The sequence below is a fragment of the Mauremys mutica genome, chromosome 5 (assembly GCF_020497125.1).
Source record: "Mauremys mutica isolate MM-2020 ecotype Southern chromosome 5, ASM2049712v1, whole genome shotgun sequence".
Classification (NCBI taxonomy): domain Eukaryota; kingdom Metazoa; phylum Chordata; order Testudines; family Geoemydidae; genus Mauremys; species Mauremys mutica.
Window position 1 is genome coordinate 26,401,867 of NC_059076.1, and position 14,554 is coordinate 26,416,420.

At 39.5% G+C, this 14,554-nt stretch overlaps 1 protein-coding gene across 10 annotated transcripts in view; it reads left to right on the forward strand.

The window, feature by feature from the left end:
* CCSER1 (coiled-coil serine rich protein 1) overlaps positions 1-14,554 on the forward strand; it is a 1,044,860-nt gene that overhangs the window by 240,578 nt on the left and 789,728 nt on the right. For all 10 annotated transcript variants that reach the window (XM_045019268.1, XM_045019270.1, XM_045019277.1 and 7 more), the window contains exon 5: positions 10,725-10,845. In XM_045019268.1, coding sequence (XP_044875203.1) covers positions 10,725-10,845 — 121 coding nt within the window. The remainder of the gene's footprint in view (positions 1-10,724; positions 10,846-14,554) is intronic.

Below are 14,554 nucleotides of genomic sequence, written 5' to 3' on the forward strand. Positions count from 1 at the left end.
ATCTTGAGGGTGAGCGGGAGAAGTGAAGTGTGTTTAAAACATTGTTAAAAGTAACATTATGCTAAGAAGAAAAAACTTGTTTTACTACCACCTTTGCAACCTAATTTTATATTCACTTTAATTTCACTTTGTGTACATATAGTGCAGACTTGATTGCCACAAGCCACTGTGTTATTGGACAGGCTGTAGGACATCCATGAATTCCAAGGATGGAGGAGATTTTACAGAACTGCTAGCATGTCATAAAAATGCCATCTTTTCTGATTAATGCTGAGTTGCATAATCTTCTCACTTGGGCTCCAATCTAGATAACACAAAGGAGATACAAGTGCAGCATTTATGACTACTATGAAAAAGGTGGAAAACACATGAAGCTGATAGGATGTAATTCATTTGCCAGTAATGGACCTCTAATTGTAGCTATTACAAATGTTCTGATTGTGACTACGCTGTGTTTAAGACTTGGCCCTGCGGTTTTATTGCAGAATTATTACAACTAACCCTTCGGGGGCTATGGACATTCTCCTAGGCATTCATTTGGCTGATATTTTGAAATGTAGCAGTGGTCTGAGGGATAAGAGGGGCTAGAGTAAGCGTAGAACTAGTAACAGTATGGATATATATATTTATTTTCTTTTTTTCCCAAGGTCTAAATCAAATCTAGTCTCCAGCAGCAGGGAATGTACAGCATATTCTTTACTTACATAAGTAGGCTGGTGAAAAGTGTGTTCATCCCTACGTGCGGTGACCTTTCCCACAGCTTTAAGCATCAGCTCCCAAGGCTTTAAGGCTTAATGATGCAGAGTACAACAGAGAGATTTTGTTGTGTGTCCAGGGCTGAGAAGGAGATTGTTCAATCAAAATTGTACTTGGATTTTGCCAAAGTGTTTAGGGTAGGTGGTATCTCTGCATTTATGAAAAAAATAGATCTCGCCACTAAGGAATCTAAGGAATGGGTGAAGAGGACCAGTTGTTTGTAGTCACAAATAGGATCAAGATTTGAAAAATCAAAATGGAATTATAATGGGAAGTGCAAGCTCTGTAAAATTGACTTTTAAATCAAAGTGATCCAGCACCTAAAAAATGCTGAGCATGTTGAAAAGGCACACCTTGATGTTGTGGTGCCCTTTTCGGACCTCACGCTCCCTGAAGTGGTGCTCAAACCTTTCTCTTGTATACCACAATGCAGTTGTGTGCAAGTAACTCAGAGAATTTTAAAATAATGTTAAGTTCACTAGAATAAGAACACAGACACACTGTCCTTCAAAATGCAGATCGGAACTGAAGGTTTTCTGAGATTTCGATTTTTTTTTTCTTAACTCCCCCCCCCCCCTGCACTTTTATTCACTTTGGGGAAGACCGCAAGCTCAGGTGTCAAAATATTGCTGTAAAGGTCTTGGGTTTGTTTGTTTTTTCTCCCCCTGGCTTAATCTGAAACCAGAATTAGAGAATTTGGGAGAAAGTTTGTTTTGACAAGGACTTCCAGCCCCACTGTGCAAGAGAGCTGGAGAAGGTGCATCATTTTGAGTGTCTATACCAGGTGTGGTTAAACCGTGGCTCGCGAGCCACATGCAGCTCTTTTACAGTTCAAGTGCGGCTTGTGGACCTCCCCGTCCCATTCTCCACCTATCTGACTGGGGTGGAGGGGAGTTTGGGACTTCAGGTTTGCTATGGGATGGTGGGGTAGGGGCTTCTGCCCGGTGGGGTTGGGTGTCTTGAGACTTCAGCCCCACAGAGTGCACCTGCTGGTGCTCAGGGCTTCAGCAAGAGCAAGGCTGAAGCTCTAAGCCCCAGCAGGTGCCTCCAGGTGCGCCCTGGCTCTCGAACTTCTGAAGATTGTCATATGCCACTCGGAAGGTCAGTAAGTTTGGCCACCCCGGTCTATACAAATGAAAATCCAAAACTTTTGAGGTTCACCCTGTTGTTTAACATTTTAGTTATGGAGTTCAGGTTTTCTTTGGTGAAAAGAACTAACCAGAGACAGATTGAATTAGCATAGCTTTTCTTCTAATTAAAGAAATGTTAATCAACAAAGCGCTTCATTGGATAAATTAACCACTGTTCTTATCAGGGTTGCCAGAATTAACAGACTACTTGGGATCACAAGCTCAACTCTTGTGAAATTACTCTAATACCAACAGCTCCTGGTCGGGTGGCCAGGGTTGCTTCTTTTAAATGCTCCCCCCAATAGTTTTCATTCCGACTCCTCAATAACTGAATAATTCAAGTGAAAAAAAAATGCAGTAGCTCCCCATCTGAATTTTAGGAACGATGATCCTGTGTCATTCTGCCTGTGTACCATATACCCTATTGATAGTAGAAATAGTAGCAATTATTCATATAATTCCTTCCAACTATACTAATAACAAAGTGGCACAGTCCCTATTGGTCTTTCTTCAAGCACACACCAGCATAGTATAAATTTAAAGACTATCATTCATATTATTTTGCTATTTATAACTTCTCTCTTGGTGCATCCAACCTCAACTCTTTTTTGTCGTGCATATGCATTACAATAGAGTTTTTAATTATACGATTGCAGCCTGTTTCTCAATTGCAAAATAACATCAATCAAATGTTAGAGACACATCTGTGAATCTAGATACCAATTTAACCCCTTTCCCATATGCCTCAGGAAAGTGTCTGTCTCCTGTAGCCCATAGTGACCCTACAGGTGGGGAGGACCAGGGTGGGTCTTTATCCTGTGCATCTTGAAAAAAGGGCAGGAGCCCTGCCAAGTGCCGCCACTGATCTGCAGCAATATATTTCCTTGCATTTACTTTTCATCAGACAGCTAAATGGAGCACATGCACTTGGAGATTACTATACGTGTGTTCTGTACTTGATAGTTAAACTTTTTTAAAATAAATAATCACCTTCATCAGAGAGGAAGGGTTACACTTCCAAATGATTTTAGAATAACAGAAAGCTTACCCCATTAAAATCCCTTCGTGTCCCCATTCCTCACATCATAAAAAGAAGTGCATTAAGAGGGGAACCAAAATGGCTTTGAAGCTGCATTCCCCCCATTTCAGATCAACATTCCACAGGGTAGGTGGAATCAAAATAAATGTGAAGGGTGGTGTGAGGTAGGGTTACCATCGTTCAGGTTCCCAAAAAGAGGACACAACTGGGAGGGTGGGGGAGAATGGTGGGGGCAGACAGTGGAGGGGTGCTGGAGGGTTTTTTTGATGGGTGTTGGAGGGATGTGTGTATACTTCGAGGGGTACCTGGGGGTACTGGAGGAGGTTACCCATGGCCTCACTCTCGAGGTGGGGGATAGTGTCACTCCCGGTCATGGTGGCAGGCCCAGGATGCAGAGCCAGCTGTCCGTCAGCGCTTTCCTGCCTCCCCCCCTTCTCAGGGCTGGGAGCCGGGGACTGGGTGGGTAGAATCTGGCAGCTGTGGCTGCTGGAAAGGGACCAGTTGGGACATGGAGCCAGCTCTTTTCTGAGCTGCAATGTCTGCTCTGCAAAAATTCCAGACATTTCCTCTTATTTGAAAAATTCACCTGGTGAGAGGGTGGAGGATCAAAAAAAGAGGAAATATCTGGGAAAACCCAGATGTATGGTAACCCTAGTGTGATGTCTCTGTGTCTTGTTCTCTTGGTATTCAGCATTCATTAGGTTTGCAGGGTTTTTTTTTTTACTGGTTGTTGTATAGAGAAATTTGGCCAGGCAAGCATATATTGCCCCACAGAGACTATAAAAGAGGGGAATTTAATAAGAGGCAAAGAGATGGGGGTGAAGCTTTATGTGGAATGAAAGTGGTGAGCATCACAGAAAGTATACATATATAAATGGACTTATCACTTTAATGAGTAGCAAAAATCTCTCATTCTCGGTGGTATTAGTTAAGCTCTGAACATCAGTCTGAGTTGCTGCATTGAATAATCAGTGGTTAGTAGCCTGGGGTGTTTCAGCTCTTACCTATCTTGAATTATATATACATTAATAGGCTCAAATATTAAGGCTCTTTCCTGAGTCTTACCATGACTAAAATTAGTGAAGAAGCTGTATTATCAATACTTGTATTGTGGTGGCCCCTAGGGGCCACAGTCAGGGATAGTTGGGGTCACACTGGTTTCCTTTCCTGCATTCTGTAATAACCTGGCACATAGGATTTTCCATGCTGAATTCAAACATTGTTCCCAATACTTCAGTCGCATGTCTTCAGCAGTGACCCATGCGGGATGTTTCAGGGAAAAGTTATCAATCAGTATAGTGCACCTAGCCTGTTGTGTGGGTATCGAGGTTGAAGGATTCTTTCTGGACCTCTCTGCAATCAGTGTATGTTCCAAACTATGATCCTTGATTATTCATAATAGCTTAGTGTGCATCATGTGCAATGCTTTTAATTATCAAGCTCTTTTAAATCCAGCACCTCTTATTTGGCGCTGATTCCCTGCACAGAATCTTCTAGGGCAGCTACACGTTGTTTGAAAATTTTCCTTTGTCTTCTAACTATGTAATACTTGCTATTAGTTTCATCAAAAGAGCATATTTTTTGTTGAGCAATGCTAACCCGATTCTGCCTCTTTTCTAATATTAAAAACTGTTTACAATGAATCTACCATTTGTGAACGGTAGCCCTCTGTTTATCCTCAGACTAGTTAGATCATATTTGGCAGCATAAGCTTGCCTAGTACTGTCCCACTGATATGCTTTAGTGTTTCCTTGGAGGAACCATCTCTGGCAGTGAGAGTGTATTTCACTCTCTATGACCAGTTAATGATAATTCAATTATCCCAGCTATGTTGCTAATTAGTACCTTTTATGGTGGTTTTTGTTTTGTTGGATACTTTTCTACTGGAAGCTGGACTGAGGCCACTAACTCCTTTCACACAGGTTATTGAACAGCTGTCAGATGTTAATGACTCCTGGCCATTTGCATTATTAAATAGGGGAATTAAAACTTTTGTATTAATAAAGTTAATGACCTGAATTAAGAGAAACTTGATACATTAGTAATTCTCATTGTTCTTGAAAAGAAAAGACAATATATTCCTCTGGTAATACATTATCTTCTGGGTGTACATAAACCAACAAGGATTGACCTAAGCCAAGCATAACTAGTAGTAAATATCTGAGCTACTTGTTAAACATCAAAGGCAAGGTCTACACTTAAAATGCTTCAGTGAAGTGGCGTAGTTAATCTACCTCTGTGAAAGGTGGTAGCTATGTTGACAGAAGTCTTCCTGTCAACATAGTGCTGTCTACATCAGGGGTTAGAGGTCACTATAACAATGACCCTTGGGGTGTGTGGATTTTTCATACCCCTGAGTAATGTAGTTATACCGATGTAAAATTATAGTGGTGACCTGGCCCAAGTTTTGAAAGGAAATTTCAGGGGTTGCAACAAAACTGTAAGTACTTCATTACAGCACAAGTTGAAGAATGTTACAAGAGATGTACATGACATGAAATGATTGTATTTTCCTGTTTCAGTAATCTGTGGACATATATTCATAGGGAGGTTATCATATATAAGCTCCTTATTATAAAATAAGTGCATTAATATTTCTCAGGGGATATATGTACATTGCCATTAAAATCCTGTGGCTGGCCATACCAGCTGACCTGGACTCATGAGACTTAGGCTAAAGGGTTGCTTAATTGTGGTGTAGACATTTGAGCTTGGGCTGGAGCACAGGCTCTAAGACCCTGTGAGGTAGGAGGGTCCCGGAGTTTGGCCTACAGCCTGAGTCTGAACATCTACATGCTAGCCCAAGTCAGCTGGTATGGGCCAGTCGCGGGAGTCTAATTGCAATGTAGACAAACCCTAAATGACCATAAAGAGTACCCAGGCTCTTCTCATTATTTTCGTTGTTTGCAGTCATTATGAGTTTGTTTACAAGAGCTGTCCTTGTACTATGAAAAAAAGGAGAGAACATTTTTAGAAAGTACTGTCTCATTTGTATGTGACTTACAAGATATTTTGCCAGAAGTTTTTCAATTTCTAATGCATTTCTGTGGTCATAAATATTACTGTTGCTGACAGCAAAAGGAATTGTTATGTAGAGTATAAAATTAGTTGCTTATATACTTTAACTCTGATTTCGTGCTCAGTTGTTGTAATGAATGGGTTTCAAGGACAAACAAATTCTGGAGGTTTGCAAAAGCACATGTGCTAATGAGACATCTAGTGCCAACCCAACCACAAAGTTTGCATGTCCTTCACATATTTTGTTACCACTTTCCTGGCATTTAGCCGGCAATGAAAAGAGCAATTATCTTTTCTATCCTACAAATTGAGCAAAACTGGATCTCAGATTTCATATTAAATATTTCTATTTAGAGGGCCAGGGCCAGCTTTTGTGAAGCAAGTTAGTGATTAGTATAGTAACGCAAACATGTGGTGTTGAAAAAAATCACCACACATGGCAGAAGTAGTGCTACTCTGTATATTTCTCCCAATGGGCCAGAGTCTGATACTTTCACATGTTGAATAGAACCGTACTTCTCAATGTGTGGAGCTAGGTGCTACTCAATGTGAGTAAGGAAATCAGAATCAGGCCCTATATTTGTCCTGTTTGCATGAGATATACTTGTAGTTAGGCAGTGAGCCAAAACTATCCAAGAGCTTGGAAATTCAGACACTACATTTCACTGTTGTTTTTCAAATGTGTAAGTATATGAATTTATTACTGCCCTGCTTATTTGTTGATAATAAGTGAAGTGAAATATATTAAATCTAATCATCTAGTTTTGACGATGGGTATATTTCTTATTCATGGATGGAAGGAAGCCCTTACTTGTTACTCAGTGTGGGTGTGGTACAAATTAGAATCAGTATTTGAACTGAAAATAAGTAAGTATTTCGCAAATTTCTCTCTATACCAAATCCAACAAGAAAAGAATTAACATAACCAGGAAAAAAAGTATCATTAGTAAGGGCTAGTGAACCATAACATACAGAGGGGAATAAACATTAAAGCACATACACATAAATAATTTGATAGAACTGTTTCCCAGCTTCAAAAATAGCATATCCTAAATCTACACCATAACATACAGTAATACATTCAGAAACAAAACTCAGTACGGCAATAGAATGAAATAAGGCAATTACTTTAACAAATAGTTTAATAATAGAGTCAGAGGGCATTTATACTGGGGTGTTCTGGCTAAATTTCAAGTCAGATAATTATATTTTGTTTACCTAAATTCTCCCTGCAGTTTCAGCTGAAAATGGCTTAACTTGTGTAGCATCCCAGTGTGCTGCAAAGAGATTTTGTTTGACCCCAGAAGGGGCTATAGTTAACTGACAGCTAAATCCCTATGTGTATACAAACCCCTTGAGGTTTGTAAGGGTTTTGGGATCCTTCAGGATAAAAGGTACTATATAAAATTATTACACTGATGATTATTTATTAATAAAGTGCATGCCAGCAGTACATATAAGGGGAAAAAAACTTTGTTAGAGGAAAACAAGAAGTGGAAAATGTGAAAGCAAAATGACCTCAAAAAGTACGCAGTCTTTCACCATTAGTTTTGTATGAAAGCTGATAGCCTGCAGTCAGGCATATTCTTATTTCTGTAATGAAATTTATGAACAGATAATAAGAGGAGAGGATATGAATATTGCTTCTTGCCTTGTTGCTACCTTTTCATGACATTTTAGTTAATTACCCTGTACCATAATGATGTACTGCTGGGTGTGCAGAGATTCAAGATAGCAAGGTAGTGATGTAGTTGCTTTGAGAAACGATGCCAACATTGCATCTCTGTGTGAAGTTGGAAGGAGAAGAAACAGTTGATCAAATGTCCCAAACTCAGAATAAATTTTGATCAGGCAAATAAACCTCTGCAGGGTTAAGGAGACTTCACATATGGTTAAAGGTGAAGGTGTAAGGGGGTTATTCTACCACAGTAAACCACTTGCCTACTAAACTAAAGTAGTCAGATTTCAGGAGTTGGTCCACTCATATGCAGTTCTTCTGGAAAAGATTATACGAATAAGAATACAATAATTGATCAAAATTATCAGGCAGAATATCCTCTGCAGGTTTCTTTAGATAGGGATCAGATAGCTCTGGATGTTCACTCTGCAAGTTGCAAGATGACAGTATGAAACTATAGCTGTTGGAAGGGCACCCATTCTACTGTTATAAAATAAGAGCAAAAGATGGTTTCTTGGTCCAGTACTGTCCTATTTTTGCATGTGTATTGGAGAGGGCATTTGGAAGTGCACAGGTGCACACACAATATTTGCCTCTTTGTTTATGCATATGTAGCTACAGTTTATATCCCAGATGTAAAATAAAGTATATAGAGAAGCATAGGCTGCAACTTGTCTTTGGAGTCAGCCTTCTTTTGTTGATCAATATATAGAACAGTGACTAGGTTATAACATCACTTTTAAGGAAGAGATGGAAGTGACATTTTATAAACTATTTCATTTTATGTTTCCAGTGATTTAGACCGACTCAAGAAGGGACACAAATATTTTATTATATAAGGATAAAAAATCCTGGAAGATGTCAAGTGTATTCAAAAATAGTTACCTGATTTCCACTAAGGATTAATGGACAGCTTCTCTTCCTGTCAACACCTCCTGGATTTCTGCCCATGCTTGGGCCATCTGTACTGTTCAGCTTAATCACTCAGGAAAGTCATGAGCTCTGCTGCATGCCTGCACAAGACAGTAAATATCCCCTTATTCCTCTGTGTGGTTTACCCACATTGCCAGACCATCTGCATGGGGGAGAGCTGCTATTCCTCTTCTTGCACAGATGAAAAGGTGGAGCCAAGACTCTGCACTATGCACTCCTGTCCCATCCCATCATGTAGCACCCGGCAGAGTGGAGCCATGGTGGAGGCAGCAGTCATCTGTGGCAGGAATGGGGCTGATGCAGCATACTTCCACCATGGAATAAGACATCTGAATTGTTATTCTCAGAATCACAGTTAGGTCCCTGTCCTGCTCCTGGGCCAGCACAGTTATTCACTATCCACTGTCCCTTAATTGGACTGGATTTTGTGGTTACAATCTAGCCACTGGAGCTGGGGAAGATTATAAAAGGCAGAGAATGAGAGAACAAAGCTTTTCACTCATTACATCACAAAGGGGTGGATGCTCATAGGCATGGGATAAGCCAGCCCTGGTTACAGGATGAGACACATCTGGGTTGCATCAAGTGATCCACATGTAAAAAAACAATGCAGGAAGTTGCAATAGACGGGGGAAGACAAGGAGATTGCAGCTATGGCTGTAGATACAGCAGGGAGCAAGAAGGCTTCTACACGTCCTGAATCAGCAGGGAAAAAGCTGAAGAGGCAGGAGAGAGTGGGAGAAGGCTCTTCAGGCAGGGAGGCCTCAGGAAGACACTTTCCAAGCAGGGAAGAGACTTGTGACGGCCAGCTGGGCCAAAGGCTGCACGAGCTTGTGCTTTGTTAATCAGCAGGCAGACAGTGAACTCGCCTTAAAGCCTAGAGGACCAGAGGACTCAATAAAGTAGACCCCAGGAGAGAGCTTGTTTGAACTATGTGTGGACAATCAGTTCTTAAAGGGCCCTGAAGAGGGGGGAAACAGAGGCAGAATGACCTTTGACCACTTGGTCATACTCAGGTGGAGGCCAGCCCATGTTTAATTGCAAATGTATTCATTAAAATGAAGAATTTATTCTATTTCGAACACACTTACAATGCCTTATAAATCTTTTTAATATTAAAAAGATTTATAAGGCATTGTAAGTGTGTTCAAAATAGAATAAATGTTACTTGATTAAATACATGCTGAATTTCACAACAATCTTGGATTTTGCATGAGGATATTGTAAAGCAAGAGTAGACAGTTGATGTTGAATAACAATATAGAAAATGATCTGTGGGAATCCCTAGATGATGAGACTGCCAAAACAAAGAGAGACTCCTTGATAAACAGGTAGCAAAACGTCGGAGAACTTTTCACAGACAATAAAATATTGGCATATTCCACCAATAGAATCATAAATATATTCTCAGTGGCCTGTTTCCGTGCAAATTGGTCACAAGAATTTTGCTCCATTACTCCTGAGAAGTTAAGCAATGAAGATAAATTAGGTAGCCCACGAGGATGTATTGGTGGGCCGGATCCAAAACCTACTGCATTCAATGGAAAGACTTAATGGGTGCTGGATCAAGCCCATATACCAGGGGTAGGCATCCTATGGCATGTGTGCCAAAGGCAACACGCAAGCTGATTTTCAGTGGCACTCACACTGCCCCTGTCCTGGCCACCAGTCCGGGGGGCTCTGCATTTTAATTTAATTTTAAAAGAAGCTTCTTAAACATTTTAAAAACCTTATTTACTTTACATACAGCAATAGTTTAGTTATATATTATAGACTTGTAGAAAGAGACCTTCTAAAAACATTAAAATCTATTACCGGCAAGCGAAACCTTAAATTAGAGGGAATAACTGAAGACTCGGCACACCACTTCTGAAAGGTTGCCGATTCCTGCCATATACCAATTAGTTCTAGGTTCTAAGCCTGCCATAACCCTTTTCTTGAAACGCTACCCCATCACTGACTTAAAGTAATCTTGTTGCATCAGTGTGTCTATGCTGGGTGAGGCTTATTACAATAACCCTTATGTTGGGATGGTGTGTAGTCAGGTATGCAACGTAGTGTTGGGGTGTTTCTTTTTTTTATCATATTATGAATGGTAATTGACAATTATATACATTTTAAATTGACATTGAGTGTGCTTTGTAATACTCAAAGTATTTTATCTTCACAGTTTGCCGGGAAGATTCATATCAATCCATAGTCTCCTGTGCTGCCGTAGTACTTACACCTATAGAACCACCTGGGGAAGCAAAGAAAAAAGAAGAGCCAAAAATGCCTGATGTGGCCAAACGGTGAGTGAATTGTTAAAATATTCATTTCCAGTGCAATTTAAGCAGCAAAACCAAATTGTGCCTTTAGATATACATGAGCAGTTCCTTTCCACGTCACCAAGATTTATGATTATATAGCTGAGGGCAGAAATTGGCCTGAGCCTGGGTAAGTTTCTTTTGTTTAACAGTAAACACCTTGCAGTGGTTGCGGTAATGAGATGGTTCTTCAGTGTGAGGTAGGCAACGGACATTCATATCCCAGGAAATAGATTTTTAAAGAGTTTTATTACGGTTTTTTATTTCTATATAAATAATTCTTAATACTTGCATAATCTTTCTATTCAGTAATGGATAGTATAAAGACTATTCATTCCTAAAAGCTTTGCTCTACTTCGATATTTTAGTATTTTTCAGTGACGGTTTTACTGCTTTGATGTAAGGTCTGATGGCAGCTTCAGGAGTGTAGTAGTGGGCTTCCAAGTAAATCCTATTAAATTAAACAGACTGTAGTTTGATATCTTGCACCACTGCTTTGGATGAGAATCATAACCACAGCATGGGTAGCAGCATTTATCTTGAAATACCAGGCAGGATGGTTGTTCCTTAACAATAGAGTCCTTGGAGAATGGAAAAGACACATTTTTAATGAAAAGAAGAAAATACTTTGTGCAGTGACAAAGCACTGCAGTTAAAATTGTAGGCTATACATTTTAAAATGCACAAGGTAATTTTAAAAATAATTTAGGATTCTATAATATCAACCATCATTACTCAAGGATAGATCTTTGGGCTGCATTAAAGTCTTTATCTTCAGTTCAGCTGGCAGTAAGGAAACTTAATTTTGGATATTTATTATCAGAAGTTCTATTTCCACAAAAGCTTAGTCTGAACACTCGCAAACTTTGAACGGTTAAGAAGTTAAAAATCAGGTCCTCGACCAAGATTCAAATGTGGTAAGTCAAGATCAAACTTAGAAATATTTGTGCTCTATTTTATTGCAACTAGTAACACATCTGACCCGCGACACCAGATCTGAAGTCTGTCCATCCCCATTCCTTCTAACCTACATAGGCAGTTTGAATTCAGATCCAGATCAAGATCTGAACTCCATGGCTCAGGCCTGTATCCAACTGTAATATATATTCCACTTTTGAGATAAGTCATTTGTTGTGAGTCTATCTATAGTTAAATGATTAGCTACATCATAGACATTACTTTTGCTATTATTACATTCAGTCAAATATTGGAACATATTTGTATATAGTGTGTAACGGTATTTTAGGAACATGATTCTGCATCATATTCTTCTGTACCTCTCTGAATACAAAGTATTCGAAGAAGGTTTTAGGACTCAAAGTTTTGGACTGGGATCTAGAGTATTCAGGCTGAAACACTACAGTAAATTTGTATTTTCTCTCCACTGAGAGACAAACCTGCAGTGTTCTTTGTTCTACCTTCTCCACTACTAATTTGATCTGCAGTTTCACCTTTGTAATCTCTTGTGGATTCGGTCTAAGGCAATTTCCGTATGTGCTCAAGGAGTGAATGATGCTTCCTGGTTGACTTTTTCCTTCACCTAATTGACATTAGCAAGTCTGTTTTTTTTCCCCTTTAAAAACACACTGGCGATGTTTTTGAAAGCACCCTGGCAATCATAAATTTCTCTGGAAATTCATGCACACACAGGTCTCAGTAATAAGCTCTGACCTCTGATACTGTAGAGATTTACATACTTCAAAATGTGCAGCTCTTGCACTGTGACTGCTGACACATATTTGAATGTATCCAAATGAATCGAAAGCAAATACTATCACTTTATTAGTATATTTGTAACAGTACATCTCCCAAACTATACAGGGGGCAGAAGGGAAACACAGCTCCAGAACTGCTGAGCACATCTTTGTTTAAGATTTCAGTAAATTATCTTTAAGTTTTCAAAGCACTTTGGAACCAATTACATAATTTTATTATTCATTTATTGTGTGATATGATTAACTAACATGTCATGTCATATATAATCATTGTATGCTAAATAGATTTAAGTTGTAGGATTATAGAAGTATGAGATTGATTAGTATTTAGACATAAGTGTGTATTAGGTATCTAAGTAATTAGGCCTGAATCGCAAAGCCTACAAGCTGAGGCCTGTAAAATGTCAGCTTAGCAATACTAGGCCATAGATTTAAGAAATCCTTGACATAAGTGACCAAAGAATTATGCCACAAAATTATGAGAAAAGATTTACCAATGAATGGTATTGTGAAAAATTAAAGGCAAGATTAACTTTTTATTACAAGATACCCGATAGTCACATTTTTCTAACACATGCCCTAACCTCAGGGTGCACTATCTAAGAATAAAAGGAACCACAAACAACCTATGAAAAATGGAGTGCCCCAATATTCTTGGGGGACACAATACAAATGAGGAAAAAGTGAATGGACACATCTGTGCAAATGCACAGAATGTCAGTGTAGTCATAATCACAAGATAAAGGAGGGCGCTCAAATTAGGTACAATTAATTATTTACTGGAAAATGCTAGCAGGAATCATCCCTCTACTGATGATTAATTGGTAAGGCATCCATCAGACCCTAAGAATATTGTTAAGAAAGTCAGTATAACTATATTTGTAACTTGTGCATAGGTCTTTATAGGATTTTTATATGCTTGGGTAATCATAACCTTAATTGTAACTTTAATAAAACAGACTAGAGCCATGTCTATATTTAGAAGCGTACAGTGGCACAATGGTACTGATACAGCTCTGCTGCTGTAAGAGTGCTTGTGTAGCCGCAGCATGCCAGTGGGAGAGAGTCTACCATTGACATAATAATACCAGCTGAATGAGCGGCAGTAGCTATGTTGGCGGGAGAGCATCTCCCACCGACAGCGCTGTGTGCATGAGCATTTATGCTGGCAAAACTTATGTCGCTCAGGGATGTGTTTTTTCACACCCCTGGGCAGCAAAAGTTTTGCTGCCGTAAGTGCTAGTGTAGACATGGCCTAGATCTTGTACTTGTGAATGTATGTGTGGTCACTGTCTGGTTTTTGTGTGTTCCTAGATGCTCTAAATCTGAAGCAGGTATCAGGAGTGGCTTTCACTTTGTTGAGCTCGAAACTGTAGCCACCAGAGCCGAACCCCATGGTGGTGTAATACAACATTACTAAATTCACTTTAAATAAAATTCAAGGCTACAGTTTACTGGGAGGATTAAGGCGTAATGGCTGAGTGTTGTGGAACACCATTCTTAATGCCCCTTTCATTTCTTTCTTCTGTCTCCACACATTTTTTTCATGCTATTGTCTACACAAACATCATTTCCATCCCCATTCATTAAGCTATGACCCTCTTTTCATTCAACATCTCCTTTAAAATTTCCTTTTTCTATGAGGGCCACTAATAGAGAATTTAGAATTAGGGGAAAAACCAAAACCCAATAATGTGTTCCTGCATCTAGATATCCCAGTGTGTCTTCTGTTTGTGTCCCTCATAGATGCCAAGCCTGCAAACTGGCTTTGCACTGTCAGGCTCCTGGCGCCATACAGAACCACGCTGACTTCATTTCAACTCTGCATGGATGGATGATTCCATTTATATGGAGCAGTTTCGAGGTTCAAGTCTTTAGATTGTAAAATCAGGGATTACTAAACTATAGGTGATGTTTGCTGAATAGAATGTAGGAGTTAATCTATTTAACTGTATCTTGCATGTATGCTTTCTGTGCCA